This window comes from Nomascus leucogenys, chromosome 15 (genome assembly GCF_006542625.1).
Source record: "Nomascus leucogenys isolate Asia chromosome 15, Asia_NLE_v1, whole genome shotgun sequence".
Lineage (NCBI taxonomy): Eukaryota > Metazoa > Chordata > Mammalia > Primates > Hylobatidae > Nomascus > Nomascus leucogenys.
In genome coordinates, this window is record NC_044395.1 from 78,388,487 (window position 1) to 78,410,373 (window position 21,887).

At 50.7% G+C, this 21,887-nt stretch overlaps 1 protein-coding gene across 11 annotated transcripts in view; it reads right to left on the reverse strand.

The window, feature by feature from the left end:
- ABCC8 (ATP binding cassette subfamily C member 8) overlaps nucleotides 1-16,750 on the reverse strand; it is an 85,463-nt gene extending 68,713 nt beyond the window's left edge. For 4 of the 11 annotated variants that reach the window (XM_030828852.1, XM_030828853.1, XM_030828851.1 and 1 more), the window contains exons 1-5: nucleotides 16,488-16,734; nucleotides 14,433-14,574; nucleotides 9,330-9,451; nucleotides 2,639-2,805; nucleotides 784-1,026 (exon numbers count right to left, since the gene is read on the reverse strand). In XM_030828852.1, the coding sequence (XP_030684712.1) occupies nucleotides 784-1,026; nucleotides 2,639-2,805; nucleotides 9,330-9,451; nucleotides 14,433-14,574; nucleotides 16,488-16,635 (822 nt within the window). In that variant the 5' untranslated portion in view covers nucleotides 16,636-16,734. Of the gene's footprint in view, nucleotides 1-783; nucleotides 1,027-2,638; nucleotides 2,806-9,329; nucleotides 9,452-14,432; nucleotides 14,575-16,487 lie in introns of all 11 variants that reach the window. The other 7 variants (XM_030828857.1, XM_030828856.1, XM_030828854.1 and 4 more) reach the window with 4 other exon arrangements.
- Nucleotides 16,751-21,887: the final 5,137 nt, after the last annotated feature.

The following is a 21,887-nucleotide window of genomic DNA, read 5'->3' on the forward strand; positions in this document are numbered from 1 at the left end:
GGTGAACTCCAGGAAGAGATCGTGGAATCACCAAGTGCACAATTGGGAGGGCCCTATCAACGCCAACGTGGTCTAGATGGGGAAACTGAGGCCAGATGATTGCTCAAGGTCACACAGCTGGTCAGGTACTATGTGATGAACACAGCATTGGAATGAGGAAGTGGCCATGTGCCCCATTCACTCATTACCACCTGCCACTGTGTCTGCCTCAGCAACTGCCCTGGTGCGAGGGCAGAGCAGTGAAGGAGCACTGGACTGGGAGTCAGGAGGCTGGCTCTGCTGCCTGCCAGCTGTGGGCCAGCTCTGGGCAGGTCACAGCCTTTCTCAGGGCCTCAATTTGCTCCTCAGTGATATGGGGAGATCCCGACCTGGCTCAACTCATAGACTTACCATAAGGATCAGACCACTAACACCCCTGCTCTCCAAATCAAGCGAACACTCCAACCTTTATAGTCAGTAAGCTCCAGAGGAAAGAGCACAGGTATGTGAGAGTCCAGTGGGGTCACTTCCCTTCTCAGAGCCGCAGTTTCCCCATCTGGATAAGGACATTGGACTAGATGACCTAAATGGTAAGGGCCATGCCAACTGTGCCTGTCCTATGAATCCTCCGCCCTGCACCTGTTCTTGGTTCACTGTGTGACTTAAGGCAAGCTTCTTCCCCTCACCAGCCTCAGTTTCCCCTCTTGTCCCACCAGGATTTTGACCTAATGCCCTTTGAGGTCCCTCTCTGTGACCCTAAACCAGAAGGCAGGGAATAGATGGTGTGGCCATGCCCCCACTGACCACCTGGGCATCAAAGGCCTCGCAGAGCCGTTGGTAGTTGGTGAGGGCCCTCATGGCGATGGGCAGCTTCCCGATGGCTCGCAAGTCGATGGGCTTCTTGTGGGCAGTCTTGATGAAGGCGTTCATCCACCAGTAGGTGCCTTTGGACAGCAGATTCACGAAGGGCTGCAGGAAGCGCACCCCCAGGTCTTGCAGGTCCTCGGGCGGCTTCACCTCCCTCGGTGTCTTGAAGAAGATGTATCTCTGTGGGGCACATGGGCCATGGGGGATGGGTAAGTCCAACTTCTCACCACTCCCTCCCTTGCCCCAGCAAGGATCTGGGGTTGTGATATTCCACACTTGATCTCTAACAGATGGGGCCATCTTTCAACTGTAATTATTACCAGGAAAAGGATTCCCCAACACTTCTTGACCACCAATGTCAGGGTCTCCTGACTTTTAACTGCTCATTGAGGTAGACTTTGAACCCCACATGGCTAGGCTGGTTTGGGTTTAGGTTGGGTTGGGGAGGAGCAGGAATCTCTCATATACTATCTTCTCCGCAGATCTAAGGAAACTACCATGTTTCATATACAGTTCACAGAACTCCAAGTCATGTAGACCTGGTTTTGAATCCCGCCTCCTCCACTTATAAGCAAGGTGTTTCTGGACAAGCCTCATCTAAAATGTTTCCTCATCTATAAAGGGGATGGTGCTTGCATCACAGGGCTCCTGTGAGGGTCACTGGAGGGGGGGACACATAAGGAGCTTTGTGCCCTACAGATCACCAACTAAAAGCAGAAGAGTCAGAGAAATGCAGGCAGTCCAAGTTCGAAAGGGCTATAGCCCTCACTGCTGGCTGGAAGGCAGGGAAAGGGTTTTCTCACTCATTGCTGGCAGATTAGTCTTTCTGGAAAGCAATATGTAACACTGATCAAAATCTAAAATACACAGACCCTTTGACCCAGCAATGCCGTTCCTTGGACTCCCTCCCATAGAAATAAAAGCAGCAATACATAAATATATAAGTATGCTCAATACACCATTATTCATGAAGGCAAGAACTTGGCAACAAAGTAAATGCCCATCCTTAGAGAAATAGCTGAATACATTATGGCTTATCCATACGATGGAATATTATGCAGCCATTAAGAAAATGGAATTAGCCATATCAGATGGCTTGGAGGGAGTCCCAAGAGATATTTGTTGGGTGAGAAAAGCACAGTGCAGAAAACAGTGCATAATATGGTCTCATTCTTACAAGATAAATACCAAGGGGGAAACCTACATATTCACTTGTGTTGAGAGGAAAAAACCTGAATCGGTATTTATTTAGATAGACGCATACGGTATTACACTAATAAAAACAAAGCATGAGAAAGACAAAGGAGTTCATTAGTCTGGGCTGCCTGGGGAGGTAGGGGCAGGGGAAGGGGAAGGTTGGAGTCTGGTGTGAGGAAGACAGAGGGAGGCAGGAGCAAACAGAAAGGAAAACAAAACACTTACTCATTCATTTATGCATGTGACGATATGAATACATTAAAGCAAAGACAAGTCCCCCACCCCCAAAGAAAGTAGGAGAGGCCAGTGCCTGATGCTTATCTTCCCTTTCTATGGAAAGTCATCTGCCAACCTCAGTGAACACACCTGTCACCTCCCTCTCCCTCTGGGAGCCTGGTGTAGAGTGCACATGGGCCAGAGGCAGTGTCTCTCCTGAAACTTCCCCCATGGCCCCACTCCCCTTTACGGGGGCAGGTAAAACAAGCTGACCCCTTCTCAGTTTGGCTGAGAAGCAGGGTGGGGGCCCGAACCCAGGGCAGGACAGAGGCCAGAGCCTCTGCTCCCCACCCCACCCTGGCCCAGGTGGCCTGCTTACCCTCACCCTGATGACATTGACCTCCACGAGGAGCAGCATCCCATAGAGGATCACCAGCAGCCCTGTGAGGCAGAAGCGTAGCTGCGAGAAGCCGATGGCATGGTCCGAGAACTTGACAAACTTGATGGTCTTGGTGATGAAGGCCAGGGTCCAATACACCAGTAGGGCTGCCGAGGAGAGATGGAAGATTGCAGAGAAGTGTGTGCATCATGTGTGTACACTCATATAATGTGTGCAAGTATGTGACAGAGAAGGAGACAGAATGAGCGTGCCTGGGTGTGTACATTTCCGAGTAAGGGGATGTGCACGTGTGAATACATCAGAGTGCGTGACTCTAAGATGACGCACATATGTCTTAACATTCATGAAAAACACCAATAATCTCATAAATCAAACTGGTCAGTCAAATGTCCCTTAACCATAAACAATCATGGGAAGAATAGGAAATTTATTTATTGAATTTAACTAAGTTACAGGCACTGTGCCAAGTAAGCACTTTAAACACATGATCTCATCTATTCCTCACCATAACTTTTCAAAGAAAGCACACTGCTGTCACCCCCAATTTCTCAGACAAAGGAAATGAGGCTCAGAAAGATTAGGTAACTGATCCAAGGCCACACACCCATTAACTAGCAGAGCTTGGCTGGCCTGACGCTGGAGCCCATGCATGCAAGCTCTGTGCTATAATGACTTCCTTGTGGAATTTCCAAGTGAGGGAAATTTTACAGGTCATTCAATCCAGCCTTTCATTTTACAGATGAGGAAACTGAGGCCCAGAGATAGGATGTGACCTTGCCCAAGTGCACTGGCAGCTAGGGGCAGAGAGAGGGTGAAAGACTGGGTCCCCGTCCTCAGAGTTCAGAGCCCACCACAGCATGATGATGGAGCAGGGACGTGGGGGATACAGAAAAAGCCAGCCACAGTTCCGTGAGGCAGCATTATACAGGGGTTAGTGGTGGTGGCCCTGCAGCCAGATACACCTGGGCTCAGAGCCTGTGACATAATGGCTGTGTGACCTTGGATTAGTCACTTAACCCTCCAGAGCTTAGTTTCCTTATCCATTAAGTGGGAATCATAATAGTGCTACCTAGAAGGTTCTTGTGAGAAATGTATGGAAAGCATTTAGTGCAGTGAGCCTCACACGCAGCGGGTGCTCTTTGGACATTAGCTGTTATATTTTTATTATCTTCAGATTTAAGACCTGGGGCAGGTAAACCTCAGAAACCATCAGTAGATTCTATCCTAAATTCTCGCACACACACCCACTTCAATCTGCCAATAAATCACTGTCAGCTTCCAACAACCAAAACCAGCAATAACCTCTGAAGTCCCCCTTTGAGGGTGGGGGAGATTTTAGCACTGGCAGCTCCTTCCCTCCTCCCTCGTAGACCAGATGCAGATAAGGTCAGCCTCATGCCACAGAGCCCCTCTCCAGAGGACCCGAGTGAGGGAGAGAGACTTTCATCCTGCCCTCTATCCCTATGTGGGCCTGGGCATGGATGCCAGAGCATCTCTTGGGGACAAATCTGGAATCTGTCCTGCCTGGCTCAGGATTAGGAAACAGGTTGAGATGTTGGGCCTCACCATGCGCCCAGGGCTGGCTGAGCTCACCCAGGGGGATCAATGCCATCCACCTTGGGTCCCTGCATGAGGACATTAGGATGGGGGACAGAAGCATCTGCCTTCTGGTCCCATGCCTCAGGACTGGAATAATGTCCCCCAGCTCAGGCTGGTCTCTAGGTCTCGAGGAATTCCACAGCTGAAGGCTGTCCCCCTGCCTCCACTCTACTCTGCCGCACAGATTCTATCCCAGGCATCAGAAGCCCTTTAGCCCTTAGTGAGAGCTGCCCACTGGAGCTGAGACTTGAAAATATGCCTCATGCTTGTCTTGTCCCTAACACTTAACAGATATGGTCTGATTTGCTCTTCATTACAACCCTATGACTTAGGCAGGGACTTACTCTTCCTGCCCAGGTGGGGAATCGGGGGCTCAGAGAGCTTGGATGTCTTGTGCAGGGTCACACAGGGAATTAGCAGTGGACCCAGGACTAGGCCCAGAGGTTTTTTGCACAGTCCTGTCCTGCAGTGCTGAGTGCTCAGCCTGTTGCCAGACATAGCAGCATTCAGCAAAAGCTGAATGCCTGATGACAGAAGAGGGAAAAGGAAGGAAAGAGGCATAACATGGGGGCTGCTGGTGAGCTCCCATTACTCCTCCTTCTCCCTCCATTCTTCTCCCACGCCCCACACCTCTCCCATTAACAAATGCTGTCTATTTCACCTCCTAAATATCTTGAATCTATCTACTTCTCTCCATCCCTGTGGTACCACCTAAGTCCAGGCATCATCACGTGTCCTCTGGATTCCCGCTCCACCCTGAGAGCCTTCTCATTGGTTCCCGCACTTCCTCCCCATCTTGTTCTCCTCCAAGCTGGTCTCCATAAAGCAATTATTATGATTATATTGAAAACTCCTCAATGCACCCATGTTCATAGCAGTGCTATTTACAAGAGTCAAGAGGTGGAAGCAACCCATTGACAGACGAATAGATAAACAAAATGTGGCATATCCATACAGTGGAATATTAGCCTTAAAAAGGAAGGAAATTTCAATACATGCTACAACATGGATGAACCTTGAGGATATTATGCTCAGTGAAATAAGCAAGTCATGAAAAGACAAATAGGCCGGGCATGGTGGCTCTCGCCTGTAATCCCAGCACTTTGGGAGGCCGAGGTGGGCGGATCACAAGATCAGGAGTTTGAGACCAGCCTAGCCAATATCGTGAAACCCCGTCTCTGCTAAAAATACAAAAATTAGCCAGGCATGGTGGCGGGCGCCTGTAGTCCCAGCTATTCAGGAGGCTGAGGCAGGAGAATCACTTGAACCAGAGAAGCAGAGGTTGCAGTGAGCCGAGATCACGCCACTGCACTCCAACCTGGGCAACAGAGCGAGACTCCATCTCAAAAAATAAAACAAACAAACGACAAATAGTGTATGATGCCGCTTAGATGAGGTACCTAGAGTGCTCAGATTCATAGACAGAAGGTAGAATGGTGGTTGCCAGGGGCTGTAAGGAGGGAGAAATGGGGAGTTATCATTAAATGAGTACAGAGTTTCAACTTGGGAAGATGAAAAAGTTCTGGAGATGGATAGTGGTGATGGCTACACAGCACTGTGAATATACTTTTTTTTTCGTTTTTTGAGACAGGGTCTCACTCTGTTGTCCAGGCTGGAGTGCAGTGGCACAATCTTGGATGGAGTGCAGTGGCACAATCTTGGCTCACTGTAGCCTCCACTTTCCAGGCTCAACTGATCCTCTCTCCTCAGCCTCCCATGATCCTCTCACCTCAGCCTCCCAAGTAGCTGGGACTACAGGTGTACCTTACCACGCCCAGCTAATTTTTATGTTTTTTGTAGAGATGGGGTTTTGCCATGTTGGCCAGGCTGGTCTCGAACTTCTGAGCTCAAGCAATTCACCTGCCTTGGCCTGCCAAGGTGCTGGGATTACAGGCATGAGCCACCATGCCCAGCTGTGAATATACTTAATGCCACAGAACACTATACTTAAAAATGGTTAAGATGATAAATTTTATGTTAAACATGTTAAACCACACACACACACAAACACACACACACACACAACTTCCCATTGCTGTTGGGATAAAGGCCAACATCTGTGGTATGACCTTCCAGCTGGGTGCGGTGGCTCACGGCTGTAATCCCAACACTTTGGGAAGTTGAGACTTGACCACTTAAGGCCAGGAGTTCAAGACCAGCCTGGTCAACAGGGCGAAATCCCAACTCTTCTAAAAATACAAAAAATTATCTGAGTGTGGTGGTACATGTCTGTATTCCCAGCTACTCAGCAGGCTGAGGCATGAGAATCCGCTTGAACCCAGGAGGCGGAGGTTGTAGTGACCCAAGGTGGTGCCACCGCACTCCAGCCTGGGCACAAGCAAACAAAACCCAAAGTCCAGCTCCCCTCCACTTTGCACCCACGCCACTCTTCTTCTTCTGAATTTTCTAACGTGTTTTGTTCCTTCTGCCTTGGGGCCTTTGCACATGCTGTTCCCTCTGCCTGAAGCACTCCTTCCTCCCCTCTCCCAGTTAGTTCCTTCAGTTCTCAGCTCAAATATGACTTTTTCAGAGAACATTTCCTTGGCCTCATCTGGGTTCCAGGATCATGGTTCCTTCATGGGACAATGTAAGCTGCATCACAGGTCCCCTTTCTGTGGGACTCCATACCTAGGCCAGACATCACCCTCCTTGGAGGGCTGGCCATTCTCCCAATACCCATTGCCCTCTGTCCCTGCAGCTCACAGGCACGTCCCCTCCACTTTTCCCTGTTCTAGAATTTTTGGCTCTGTGGAGCCTCCTTTCAAGGGGAGATAACTCCAACAAGGGGAATGGAAGGAGCTAGTCTTTGTTGCTTAGAAAAGGACAAATCCATCCATGGGTGATAACTTGTGCTTTAAAGAGAGAACATTATGTGTTTGCTGGAGAATGAGAAAATGAACTCCTCAGGTGTCCAGACAGGGTATTTCCAGAGGACACTGGTCAGCCAGGCCCTGGTGGTTAATGAAGGGTTCTCTACAGACAAGGAGCTGCTTCAGAAATGGAAGCACGGTGGCTCTCTGAAGCCTGTATTTAACATCTCCCCTCTCAACCTGCTTCCCCCAGCTCCCATTCATACTCATGTGGGGACCTCTGGGCTAGGGGTAGGGGGATCACCTGGATAATCCTAATGGAGCTCAGATCCCACCTTCTACAGAAAGGCAGACCTGTGATTAGTGCAAGAAACACCCTGTACTCCCTGACAACACCACGATGTCACTGGCTTAGCACAGAGTGTGCCAGACTCCAAATGTCAATTCGATGCTGTGATACCTAAAAATCAGTCTGACTTAATGACATAGTGTGAACACAGTCTAATTGCCAGATGTACAGCCCCAGCCTTAGACACACAGGCTGAACCCCAGCACAGAGGCAGACGTGTGGATTGATACCTTTGCCCCAAGGACGAAGTCTGAGGGCCCTTAGACATGCAGTCTCAGAAATGATAAGGAGATTGCACGGATGCTAGACTCCCGGCTGTGCCCCTTGACGAGCTAGACTAGTGCCAGTTATTTAACCTCTGAGCCTCAGTTTTCTGATATGTAAAGGGAAAATAATAATGGTACCTACCTCATAGAGTTGTTGCAAGGATTAAATGAATTAATATATATCACATAGTAGGATGGGGCCTGGCATACAGTAAGTACAAAATGAGTATTTACCGTTATTATTTTTAACCTCTCAGTTTCAGGGTCCACACTGGAAAACGGGGGTATTAACAATACCAGTAAGGAGGGTGGGGGGATTAGCCTGTGGGACAATGAATGTAAGGAACATGGCATGGAGCCTGCCCCATGGCACATACTCAGTAAACACCAACCATCGTCCTGTTGCTTCTGCCTGGGACCCCAGTCCTGCAGTATTTAACATCTCAGAAGCTCTAAGTGGGCACTCCTTCCCGAGTCTCTCTAAATATTAGCAAACCTCAAGCTCTGGTCCCAGAGCCTTTCTCTTCTCTCCCCAGGTGACCTCATCCAGGCTCAAGCTTTCCCCTCCCTCCCTCCCTCCCTCCCTTCCTTCCTTCCTTCCTTCCTTCCTTCCTTCCTTCCTTCCTTCCTTCCTTCCTTCTAGATGGAGTCTTGCTCTGTCACCCAGGCTGGACTGCAGTGGCGAGATCTCAGCTCACTACAATCTCCGCCTCCTGGGTTCAAGCGATTCGCCTGCCTCAGCCTCCTGAGTACCTGGGACCACCAGTGCGTGCCACCATGCCCAACTAATTTTTGTATTTTTAGTAGAGGTGGGGGTTTCTCCATGTTGGCCAGGCTGGTTTCAAACTCCTGACCTCGGGTGATCCGCCTGCCTCTGCCTCCCAAAGTGCTGGGATTACAGGTGTGAGCCACGGCAGCCGGCCCCAGGCTGAAGCTTTAGATGTCATCTACAAGGCCCACCTCCTGAAAGTGTAGCTCCTATCCTGACCTCCCCATGAAAGCCCAACTTGACACTTGAGTTGGCTGTCTCTGTGACATCTCAAACTCGATATGCCCCCAGTAGAAAACTTGATCCCCACCACAGCCCACCTCCCCCTCCTCTGTCACATCAGTTATTGATGCCACAGTTCACCCAGGCTCTCAGGCCCAGAGTCTGGGGCTCTTGCTCGCTCCTCTCCTGACGCCTGCCCTCACCTCCCACTCTTCCCCTTGCTCATTTGGCTTTGCCCACAGTGACATCTTTGCCAAATCTATCCCTATCAGAGGCCTTTGCACTTGTCACTCCCCTTGCAGGGAACACCTTCCCCCAAATATCTGCACGCCCACAGTTACCAGAGCCCTTCCCTGACCATCCTGTATAGATAGCAACATTGTCATTGCCCCTACCCCTTACTCAGCTTGATTTTCTTCATAGCATCCCCACCACCTATTTGTTTGTTTGTTTACTCACTGTCTTTGCCTGTCTATCCTCCTTCATCAGACTGTAAGCTCCATGAAGGCAGGGATTTTTTTCTTTTTCTATTCCGAATCTCTTTTTCTGTTCCAGGTACTGTCTAGAGCAGTACCTGGCACATAGTGAGTTCTCAGTAAACATTATCTGAAGAAATGAATGAAGGTACTGCCCCTCCCTCCTACACCTCACCTACCAATTAGCAGCTTGGGGAAGTTGGAAGTCTCGATGTTGTGATAGTAGACCACGGAGGTGACAGCAGCCATGAACGCCATCCCGGCTGGCATGTACAAGTGGAGGTGGCGGGATTCGGTCACCCTGAGATGGGAGAGAGAAACAGACAGGATAGGGATGTGTTAAATACTGCTATAGAGCAGCCCAGGCCTTGAATTCCAAAGGCCGAACACTGAACCTTTATAGCATCACTTTATAGGCTGCAGGGCCCTTTAGTTAATGGGCATATTTGGGGTATGGGCTGAGCAGAGCTGCCAGTACATGGAGTAGAGCTGGGTATATGATCTGGAGGCCTTACTGTGTGCTGACCCCTAAGCACAAGGGTTGCTGGGGTCTCTTGAATAGTGCAGGGGCCTGTATGCCACAACTCACCCAGTGACAGCCCCATTTAACATGAACAGCATAAGTCAGCACTGGCACCCTCCCCAGGGGCTGTGATGACAAACTGATGAGAGTCAATATTTATGGAGCATTTACTCTGTGCCAGGCACTGTTCGAAGCATGCGATATATGTTAACCCATTTAATCTTCATTAAACCCCATCAAGTGGGTACTCTTAGTCTCCCATTTTATGGTTGAGGAAGCTGAGGCACGAAGAGGCATTTCCAAGGTCACTGATTTTGTCTCCTCTCTCGGGATGGGGAGTGGGGCAGTCAATACCAGCTCATAGTCTCTTCATCTTAACTCACGGAGGCCTCTAGATGGGTGGACTGTGGCCTGGGGGTAAGACCCAGAGGCAGCCAGAGCCTCCTCCCAGGCCTCAGTCTTCCCTGTGCCTGGTGAGGAGGGTCACCTTAGTTGGTCATGATCATGCCCTTCCACAGCTCCCTCCTGCAGACAGCAAAACCCACTCTGCTCAGCCCCGAACGAAAGGCCCAGGCTATGTGGCCTCCAGCCACTTTACCAGAGCTGCCCAGCCTGCCCTTTCTGCTCCAGCCCTGTGGTACCCACTCCATTCCCAGATGGCCTGCTACAGCCTGCTGCCTCAGTGCTGCTGTTGCCCACCAGGCTACTTCTATCCAGTGTGCCAAGGGTCTCTGCCCTTGAGAAGCTGATGGTATGGAGGGGGCTGCCATGCTCAGAGCTAACTGTTGGAGTCAGCAGGCTAGGGAAGGGATACTGCTGATGGACAGAGACTGAGAGAGCACAAAGGAGGGGGTGGGCAACCAAGGACAGCTTCCCAGAGGAGGTGGCACCAGGCTGGACTTTGAAGGATACCTAAGAGTTCAACAGAGAAGGTGGAAGGACATGAGGAGAGCCATCCTGTGACCTCAGTGGGTCTGGTGGGACTGAGTGCAAGTGTAGAGGCAATGTGGGCTGTCCACCAAAGAGTATCTTCCCCTTATTCTGTGCCAGGAGGACCACAGGTTTGCTCCAGCAGCAATGTACCCAGCCCCAGGGAATGGATGGCGACTGGTTTAAGCAGCCATGCAATTCCATACTTCTTTGCCGGTGTTGGTCCACATATTCTGGCCAGTGAGATGTCAAGGAAAGAATGATCTCCGTCATAAAGGATGAGGCATGTCGGGAGCATGCCCTCTCTGCTCATGCTAAGCAATACCCGGAGCTAGGCAGCCACCTTGTGACCATGGGGAAGATAGGCTGACACACACAGAGGATGGTATGGAAAGATGGGAAGAGGCTGGGTCCCTGAAAACATCAATGAGCATCAAACCAACTTGAAGAGGCAAACTCCACATTTCTTTTTTAATGAAATGGTAAATATTGATATTCTTCAGTGGATATTCTCCAAAAAAGGTCTTCAAACTAATATAGAAAGTACAAGAGAGACAAGGCCAGAGAGCAGTCATGAATGGCCACACTGGGAACAGCCAACACTGTTCCCGGGGATCTTCAAAACTCTTGCTTCTTTACTCCTTGAAATAATTTTGAAACACCCTCTACTCTCTCACACATTTTTAAGCTGACATTGAAACATGTTTTATTATGTGTTGATATAAATGCTTTTTTTTTGCAATAGGAGGTAGAAATGTTAAAATTTTGCAAGACGAAATAAGATGAGGATTAACCATAATTGAACTAAATATTTCATGACATGGCTTCACAGAATAGATTTTAGCTGCTTTGTTAAATAATACACACTCAATTAGTTAAGAAATTAGGTAAAGTTTTATATACAGGCTTTATCCAGTGTATGGTGGTCTGGGAAAATATTGTAATTATTAAAAAATATCTTCTTCACTAACTTATCCTGCTTTGATTGTTCTCAGTTCAGAACATCACACACAGAAATAATACCCAAAGGAAGAGGGGAAGCCCTACAGGTTTAAGATGGCTTAATTAGTCACTAAATGAGGCTCACTCTAAATCAAATCAGGGCTGCCTTAATCAGCACCCCACTCCCACCTGCCCCCTAAATTTCCAGACAGCTCTGAAAACCCAGGCTGGATTAGACTGGGGGTATCACAAGGGTCTGTGACTTCTCCTGTCTGTTCTTTTCCTGCCCCTCACTCAGGCCTGCCCTGGGGGTAGGAGCTCACAAAGACCAGAAGACAATTACTCAGCTTGAGCTGATCTGTGCTCTGGGGAGGAGATGGCCCTTTGCACTGAGCTGAAGCAATGCAGCCACATACAGGAGGGGCTGCTGACAGCCAGCAGGAGGGCGTCCCTGGACTGATTCATTCCAGTTTCCCACATTCTGGGAATACACACTCTGTCCAGTGCTCTGCCACTCTGGGCTCTGCACCCTGTCCATGCTCGAATTTCATCCTCCACAGCCCTATGAAGCAGGCAAGCCAGGGACTATGATGCTTGTTTCACAAGGCCAGAGAGCAGTCATGAATGGCCACACTGGGAATAGCCAACACCCTGCCCAGGGATCTTCAAAACTCTTGCCTCTTTACTCCTTGAAATAATTTTGAAACATCTTATACTTTCTCACACATTTTTAAGTTGGCAACTAAAATGTTTTATCGTATGTTTATAAATGCTTGTGAGGCCCAGAAAGCCTGAATGACTTGTGCAAAGTCCCTTAGCTGGTACACAGCAGCAGTGCTTGCTGAAGACCCAGGTCTTCCTTCTCCAAGGGCGGGGTGTCTTTCTCTGTCACCATCTGGTGAGTATTTCCCATCTGAGGGCTTGCTGTGGCATTTGTGCTACTTTGGAAGGGGTGTAGGGGTGGAGGTGGAGGCGGACTTGTCACCTGCTTGTGTAGCAGTATGCCTTCTGATCTTCTTGCTGGTCTAGGGACTTTGATAAGCAGGGAGAGCTGCTGCCTCCAAGGCAAGCAGGTATTATAGAGATCACTGCTGAAGCCAGGATGCAGGGACACTGGGGGAGGGAAGGTGGGGAACCGGAGGGAGGATGAGGAGCCTATCCCCTGCCATTCAACTACAGGAGCCAGGCAGTGCTGCAGGAGTGCAGTCTGGGTATAGTCTGATTCCAGCTCAGGGGGCGCTGGACCTCAGATACTCAAGCCAAATATCCCTCTCCTCCACCACTCCCTCTCCTGGCAGGCTCTCATCCTTGCTGGTTACTGGATTCTTCCTTAGTGAGATGGCTGCTCCAGCTCCTCTTCTGTCCCCGACTGCTGACACACCATTTCTGTCTGCAGTTATCGCTCACCTAGACTACTGCAGTCTATGCTAAGTGCTGCTTCTATTATGCCTCTAGCTTCTCCTTGCCTCCAGCCCGCGCTGAACACCTCCTCAGGTTCTCACCTAAAAGTGTTGTGCTGATGACATCTCTCTTCTGTTCCAAACTGCCGACCAAATCCAACCCAAACATGCAGTCTGGGATTCACAGTCCTCCTGAGATGCCCCAACATGGGTTCCCAGCCTCAGCCTCCATTGCTCCCCAGCCTGTGTTTTATGCTCCAGCCCCTGTGCTGCTCCCTAGCCCTACCTGCTTTTTTCTTTGGTGCCTTTTCCCTTCCCTCAGGCACCACCAGTTCTCTCTCTCCTTCCTCCTCTGTGTGTCAGAAGCCTAGTCACCCTTCCAGACTCCGCTCCAAAGCCCTCTCAACCATGGAGCTTGCCCAACTCTGCCTTCCTCTCGCCTCCCAGAGTACTTGTTTGTAACATGGTTTCACTTATTCTCCTAAGGACCCAATAAATGTTTATGGACTGAATAATGCTTATGTTTATCACATGCCTTGCACTGCGAACACAAAGATGAACAAGACTCAGATTCTAACTCTTAGGCCTTTCTGACTCTGAAGACAGTTTTGCAAATAGACATAAAATTTAACATACAGTATGATCTGTGCTGTAGCAGAGGTGTGAGAAGTGTGCCGTGAGGCCCAAAGGGAAGGTGGGCATGGGGAATGAGGCCAGAGATAGGCGGGGCTGACTGTGAAGACCTTGAATGGTGGGCTGAGGATCTGAGACCACATCTTCTTTTTTTTTTTTTTTTTTGAGACGGAGTCTCGCTCTGTCACCCAGGCTGGAGTGCAGTGGCGCGATCTCGGCTCACTGCAAGCTCTGCCTCCCGGGTTCATGCCATTCTCCTGCCTCAGCCTCCCAAGTAGCTGGGACTACAGGTGCCCGCCACCACTCCCGGCTAATTTTTTTGTATTTTTAGTAGAGACGGGGTTTCACCGTGTTAGCCAGGATGGTCTCGATCTCCTGACCACGTGATTCACCCACCTCGGCCTCCCAAAGTGCTGGGATTACAGGCTTGAGCCACCGCGCCGGGCAGAGACCACATCTTCAAAACAGCTGAGAACCAAGGAAAGGTCTTATGCAAGAGTGGGTGGCATGGTTAGATTTTTTTTTTCTGAGAAGGTAACTCCGGCAGGTTGTAGAAGAGGCCTGGCATTTTCCACTGGAGTTGTGGCATTCTAATAGGCTCTAGCATTATTTCACTGGGACTTGGCATGCAGATCCGTGTTCCCTCTACTCTCCCAGACTGATGGCAGGGCCTAGGACTCACTTGTGTCCAGTGCCCGTCTCAGAGAGGTTGGCACATAGGAGACATTGAGTTGCTGGATGTAGTAACAAAAGATACGGGCTTGTGCAATGCAGGTGAGCTAGGATCTCCTTGGGCCTTTCAGGAAGTACCCTGGAGCAGATTCACTTTCCTGAGTCCTCAGACAGTCACTCACCCATCAGACAGGATGCCCTCCGCAATCTCACACACCAGGACGAAGAGCAGCATGAAGGTCAGGATCCACCGCAGGTTGTGCCCGGGGAAATGAAGCCATGTGCTGTGGTGGATGTGCACCTTGGAGCTCTGACTGCCCCATCCTGCAGGGAGAGACAGTCAGAGGCAGGATGCCTGCCCACTTGGAGGAGGAGGAGGGTGCACGAACTCCAGAAAGGTGCTTGGGCATTGGGTCCATGGTGAGGGTGACACCTACACATAAGGATCTCCAAGGCTGGTACACAAACTAAACGTCCAACTCATTCAGCTTGGTCCTATGCTGATACCTCCCCCACCACACCTTTTTACTGAGACAGAGTCTTGCTCTGTTGCCTCTGCTGGAGTGCTGTGCCACGATCACAGCTCACTACAGCCTTGATCTCCTAGGCTCAAGTGATCCTCCCGCCTCAGCCTCCTGAGTAGCAGGGACTACAGGCGCACATCACCATGCTCACCTAATTTTTAATTTTTTGTAGAAAGGGGGGGGATCTAGGCCGGGCGCGGTGGCTCACGCTTGTAATCCCAGCACTTTGGGAGGCCGAGGCGGGCGGATCACGAGGTCAGAAGATCGAGACCATCCTGGCTAACACAGTGAAACCCCGTCTCTACTAAAAATACAAAAAATTAGCCGGGCGAGGTGGCGGGCGCCTGTAGTCCCAGCTACTCGGGAGGCTGAGGCAGGAGAATGGCGTGAACCCCGGGGGGCGGAGCCTGCAGTGAGCCGAGATCGCGCCACTCCACTCCAGCCTGGGCGACAGCGAGACTCTGTCTCAAAAAAAAAAAAAAAAAAAAAGAAAAAGGGGGGGTCTCACTAGGTTGCCCGGGCTGGTCTCAAACTCCTGGACTCAAGCAATCTTCCTGTCACAGCCCACCAAAGTGCTGAGATTACAGACGTGAGCCACTGTGCCCTGCCAAGGTACCCCATTATATACACTAACTTCTTGTGTGACAAGTCATCAGGTTAATAAATCGTTTGGCTGAGAACAGAAGTGTAAATGCTGTTCTTTTTTGATTTTTGATGCACATATGAGCACATATTTTGTATGTTTTATTTCTATTTCTGTCTAATTGTCTTTGTTAATAACTAGCAACTCTTCTTCTGCAGCAACCTCTTGTAAATCTAATTTTGTGACAATCTTTCCTTTCTTCCCCAAAGCTGTATATGAATTTTAAGATTTGCTTGTTTTCTTAAAGTGAATGAACACGTTTTGGGGATGCAGGGGACACCCTGTGAGTTGATAGACTTGACTAGTCTGGAAGAGTCAAGGTCTTGCAGAGAGATGGGGGGGACCTCAGTGGAGAGGCACGCGCGATTGTCCCGGCGGTGGCGCCCAACTTTGCAAGCAAGGGCGCCGGGGTCGCTGCGTCGGCGAGTCGGAGCTACTTTGCGCAGAGCTTGAGAAATTGCGCTCTGGAAACACATGCCCGGTTGGGGTGGCGGGGGAAGGGAATCCAAGTCCCTAGCTCTCGCCTCTCCTCGCCCAAAGGGGGGCCCGGGACTGTCAGAGATCACGGACCACTGCGCGGCTCAGCCCGGTGAAAGCATAGGGGTTCGCTGGGCCTCCATCCCGCACTCCAAAGCACAGGCTTCCCTCCTCCCTAGGCCCAGCTGAGGATGATAGGGAGGCTGCCTTGGGGGAGGGGTGACCCGGCTCCCTAAGCTGCGCCACGGAGGGTGAGGCCCGACCCCTCTCCACTTTCCCACAGGGTGCTGAGACCTCCTCTTTTCCTTTTCCCCATCCCAGCTTTTGGCCCTGCAGAAGCAAAACTTGGTGATCCCATGGGTCGAAAACGTCCGCTGTGCTTGGCGCGGGATCGGGGGCACCGCGGGAGTGAAGGGATGAGCTGGTGTGCGAGTGCGGGGACCGGCGGGCAGGACACAGGGCAGCGGACCCCGGGAACTAGGCGGACGTTGGCCGCGGGCCGGAAGGGGACGCCGATCGGTGCGGCGCGCAGCGCCTCCTCCTCCCTCCCTGCTCTCCCGTCCCCTCCTCCGCGGCTCGCTGCGCGCACTCACCGATGAAGAGGATGGGGAAGGTGATGAAGAGTAGGAAGACGTGCGGCACGACGTTGAGCGCGTCCACAAAGCAGCCGTTGTTGAGGACGCCCTGGTCCACCCGGTAGGCGGCCGAGTGGTTCTCGCTGCCGCAGAAGGCCAGGGGCATGGCGGCGCGGGCGCGGGCTGGGCTCGGGCTCAGCTGGCTCCGCTGGCTCCGCACGCCTCCCGCGCCTCTGTCCCTCGCGGCTCCGCCGCCCGGCCGGGCCGTCAGGCCCCCGCCCCCCCGGCCCCGCCCAGCTCCGCCGGCCTCCCCCTCCCTCACCCCGCCCTGCTCCACCACCTGCGGGGCCGGGGGGCGGCGAGGAACCCTACCGGCCCTGCCACGCCTGCGCCCACCTTCCAGATGTGGAGGCGCGTGCTCCCAGATGTTGCCAGGGTCGCTTCGTGAGTGCCCTGATGCGCGCGTGCGCTGGGGGCGAGGGGAAAGGCAGGCTGAGATGGGGAGTGGGGTGTGGGCACACTGGAGTGTGGCTGGGAAAGGAGGGTGGGGCGTGCAGAAGAGGCGAGAAGGGCCCACATGGCCTGGAGTGGGCGGGTTCAGGGTCCCGAGTGTGAGTTCACCTGGGCGTCGTGCGGATGGATGTAGAGAGCCGAGGGATGGCGCAAGTCTCTACCCCACATGGATGAGAAAAGTGGGGCAGAACGTTACCTTGTGGTGGTGGTGGGGAGTGGGGCTTGGACATTTTCAAAAGTGGTCCCAGGTGGGGCACTCCTAGGTACTACTTTACAGCGTATCTGGCACTTTCACCCAAGGGATATCCCAGCACTCTTGCTAAGTACAGGTTCTAATCGCTTCCAATTTTCTGATGGGGAAACCCAAGCTGCGAGGGAGCTGAATGGAGGCCAGTAACGTGACTCCCCGAGGTCTCAGTGCCAGCGAGCAGGGAAGCATAGCTTGAACCCAGCTCCTCAGGTCCCCCGTCCTCACCCCCATCATTTGTACTCATGCCTCTGGTACATGACAACCCTACAGCGACTGGCAGACCAATGGGTAGAATGGGTGACAGCCCCAGGCTGAAAAAGAGGGCCAGATGCGAGGCAGTGGAGAGGGACTGAAATTCTTAACCTGACTTGGGACAGGCTTAACAGTTGGAGGACACTGTGAAATTGTAAAGACAACATTATGCCTTCCTATACGTTCTGGAGAGATTTTCACAAGACTGTGGCCCAAAGAAGTTTTTATCGTATGTAGAAAGAACAGAAAATGGGATTTGGGGGTTAGATTTAAGAACTTTCCTAGTTAGGGTATGAAGCATAAGTGCACATGTTCTCAGGAAGGGTCAGGGGAACACAAAAGGAAGATCCCTTCAGCCCCTTTGCCTGCAAGCTTCACTGAGCCTGCCCTGAGGCTGCTGAGCCTGGTGAGCCTCTCCAGCATGCTGTCAGCAAGGCCAAGGCTCTGCCCAGGCCCTGAGGCAGAGGGCAGATGGGGTAGGGTGAAAAGCCTTGGGAAAGCCGGAGTTCAGGGTCTGAAAGCCTCAGTCTCTGACTTTGGAGAATTTCTCTGAAGCCAAAAGATGTTTTCTTGCAGCATCAGCCAAAATAGTGAAAACTTGGTGGCAGTAAATATCCAGCACCAGGGACAGGGGTTAATTAACCTGAGTTAATGCAACCGATGGAACGGTGCTAGCTGAGTCTGTGTAGTCAATAGAAAAAGTTTGGCCGGGCGCGGTGGCTCAAGCCTGTAATCCCAGCACTTTGGGAGGCCGAGGCGGGCGGATCACGAGGTCAGGAGATCGAGACCATCCTGGCTAACACGGTGAAACCCCGTCTCTACTAAAAATACAAAAAATTAGCCGGGCGTGTTGGCGGGCGCCTGTAGTCCCAGCTACTCGGGAGGCTGAGGCAGGAGAATGGCGTGAACCCCGGGAGGCGGAGCTTGCAGTGAGCCGAGATTGCGCCACTGCACTCCAGCCTGGGGGACAGAGCAAGACTCTGTCTCAAAAAAAAAAAAGAAAAAGTTTACAAGATAGTGTCAGGTGAAAAACGGCAAACAAAATTGTGCTCCCTATGATTATAGCCGTATGAAATATGTATGCTTGCATGAAGCCTGCGGGGAAAGGTCAGACTTGGAAATATGGTAAGGCGTGCTCGGTATGTATTAGCCGCCGTCGCTGTGCTTATCATCATTCCCTTTCTTTAAAAATGAGACAACTGAGATTCAGAAAGATGAGATGACAGGTCCATGGTCACCTAGCAAGATTTTTTCTTTTAGTTTATTTTTCTTGCTTTCAAGATTTCTTTTTCATATTTTCTGCAATGTTGTTATTTTGTTTTGTAGTTACAATTTCAGTTTTTCACATTTTCAGCAATGCTATCTTTCTTTTCAGCAGTAATAATATATTTACTTTTAACGAACAGGGTTCCTAGTCCTGGCTCTACCACTACTAGTTGTGTGATTTGGGGGCAAGTTACCATTCTGCACTTCAGTGTCCTTATTTCTAAATGGAAGAGATAATAATAGGGAACCCAGAGGATTAAGATGAGATCATGGGTATGAATGTGCTTTGCAAGTTGGGGAGATGGTCCAAGCTACTTCATCCCCTGGGTGACCACATATGGCAGCCCCTCGATCAATCAGGGTTATTTAATGGTCTCTCCCTCACCCACATTGCCTGGTGCAACCCTCACACTTGCCTATTCCGGGTCATTTAAAACAAACAAAAAGTCTGGTATTAAGGGAGCATCACCTGGGACTAAGAGAGTGTTAAGTCTGGAGTCTTGGGGACCCGTGTTTGCCATCTCTAGCACAAACTTACTGTGTGACTGTGGACAAATTCCACCTTTCCCTGCACCTAGCTCTACACTGAGGACATGCACCACACTGCCCACCATGTGGGTGGAAGAATTACTTTGAAAAGTGTGGAGTCAGGTGCACATGGGGGCATGAAAGGACTTCCTTTGTAGCATATGGGTTGTAATCCTGGAATCAACCCAAATGCTTATCAATATGGGGCTGGTTCAAACAGACAAAACCCAAACAGACAAAAAACAGATATTGTCTGTACTGTGGGATACTGTGGAGCAAGCGCAGAGAATAGAGTTATGCTTACTGGCAGGGGAAGATGTCCAAGACACAGACGCAGAGCAGTGTGTGGCATACAAAAATCATTTATGTCTGTAACAGGGCTACATCTGTCTCTGTGGGGGAGGTGCTGGGTCTCTGGTGCTTCCCCACCTCTAGCGATGCCTCCTGTTTCTCTTGCTAGGGGCTGGAAGAAGGTCAGACTCTGGGAGCTTGCTTTGAGCAAGGGTACCCCGCTCTGAGAATTCCCAGCCATTATCCTGGCAAAATGAAAACTAGGGCTGGATTTCTGGGATTGGATTCTCACACTCACCGGCTACTGGGTGGGTGTGGCCTCAGGCAGGGTGCAGTAAAGCGGCTGGCGCAGAGCTTCAGAAAAGTCCTTTCCAGATCCCTTGAGCCAGGGAGGTTAAGGCTTCGGTGAGCCGTGATCGGGCCACTGCACTCCAGCCTGAGCGACAGAGAGAGACCCTGTCTCAAAAAAAAAAAGCCCCTTCCAGCTCTGATGTTGCTCTGGCCTTGGCCTTAGTGCCTTTGTCTCTATCTGGCTGACTAGGAGTGCCAGTGTTCCAGTGATGATGGCAGAGAGGGTCATTACAATGACAATGGTGACATAATGGAGTGGGGTTATAGTTTAAGAACTAAACCCTTTCAATAACCATAATCAACAGTGGGCTGGTTAAAAACAGACAAAAGCAAAACTCATGGTGTGAGCTATACTGTGGAATAGTGGAGAACAAGTACAGAGCCTAAGTTAGGGTGACCCTCACTGACTGGGAAAGATGTGTCCTTTTCCGTCTCCCTCAGGTGCTCAAAGCCTGTGTCCACAGGGGAACTCGGAAGACTGTAGAACCAGTAAAAGAGAGGACTGATGCAGAGACAAAATGTCTTAACTGGAACTTGGGAGGGGGAAGTGATCTCCTGTCTCATCTCCATCTTGCCCCATGTCAGGAGGAGGGAAGTAGACAGAGAAGTTCTTTTGAGAGGGAGCCTGTGCCCAGCCTCCCTGCCTGTCTGTTGTAGGGGTGGCTGGGGGACAGCCACCCAGAAAGGGCAGGCTGTGTGTAGACTGTGTTAGAAAACCCATACAAGGGCTTTTTAGGTTTTAAAGATTTTTTTTTTTTGCTGTAGAGATGGGGGTCTTACTGTGTTGCCCAGGCTGGTCTCAAACTCCTGGCCTCAAGGGATCCCCCCTGCCCCACCCCAACCTTGGCCTCTCAAAGTGTTGGGATTACAGGTGTGAGCCACTGTGCCTGGCTCACATAGAAGGGCTGTTTTGAAGAAAGCTCTTCTTGTCCCAGGGCAGGGCCTCTAGACAACAGAGGCCATACTTGAATGGCGAGCGTAAGGCAGGAACAAGACGAACCCTCCCCAGTCTCTTGGCACCACGTAACTGGAGAGGTGGGGAAGGAAATCCAAGAAGGCCCAAGGCTAGTGTTTTCTGCCAGCCTAGTGGGATGGGGACCTGATACAGAAATTAAATAACATTGTTTTTCTTGCCCACTGAAGTTTTGGTCCAAGATCACCCTCACCACAGTAACATAATGCAGAAGGGTAACTCCCACGGATAGCCTGGTTGCTCTATACCCCTGAGGCCACTTAAGGTCAAACTCAGCATCTCCTTGCATCCTCTAAAAGAGCCAACTCCCAGTCCATTGGTTTAAAAAAATGAAAGCTTTACTGAGCTCTTTACAGAGAGCTAGAAAAGGTGTAATTCACACAACTCACAGCAGGAACTTAGTAAATCCCCCTATTTCTCCTGTACCCCCAGTGGTCTTCTCCTTTGTGCGTATTTCATATCTTCTCTTCCTTTCTTCCACAGAGTGTCTTTTTTAAAAAACATGCCTATTGTGACCCAGAGCAAGTCAGTATTGGCCTTCAGCTTGCTTACCCACTTAGGGTTTCTCTAGCAAGTCTTGCTCCCTTCCCAAGCTGCTGGTCATCCCCAAACCTGCTCTCTTCCTGGGAAGATTATTGAGGGGGCAGGGAGGATAAGATTTTCTCCTTTCTGTTTCACCAACAGTTGTTGAGTGCTTAGTATATGCCAACCACTTTACATGTTTTAAATCTCACAGTAACTCTGCCTAGTAGTTACAACTATCCGGAGAACTGAGGCTCAGAGAGGTTAAGCCCCATTCCCTAGTAACGCAGCTGGGGGAGTTGGTGGAGAAAAGACCCAAACTCAGTGAGGCCTGGCTTCAAAGCCTGTGCTGTTAACCACTTCCCAAAGGGATCCTGAGGGTACCAAGGATTTTTCTGCCTCTGAGACTTTGGCTCCTGAGGAGGGAGTGCAAGGCCCAAAGAACAGACCTTTGGGGAAACCTGTGTATCTG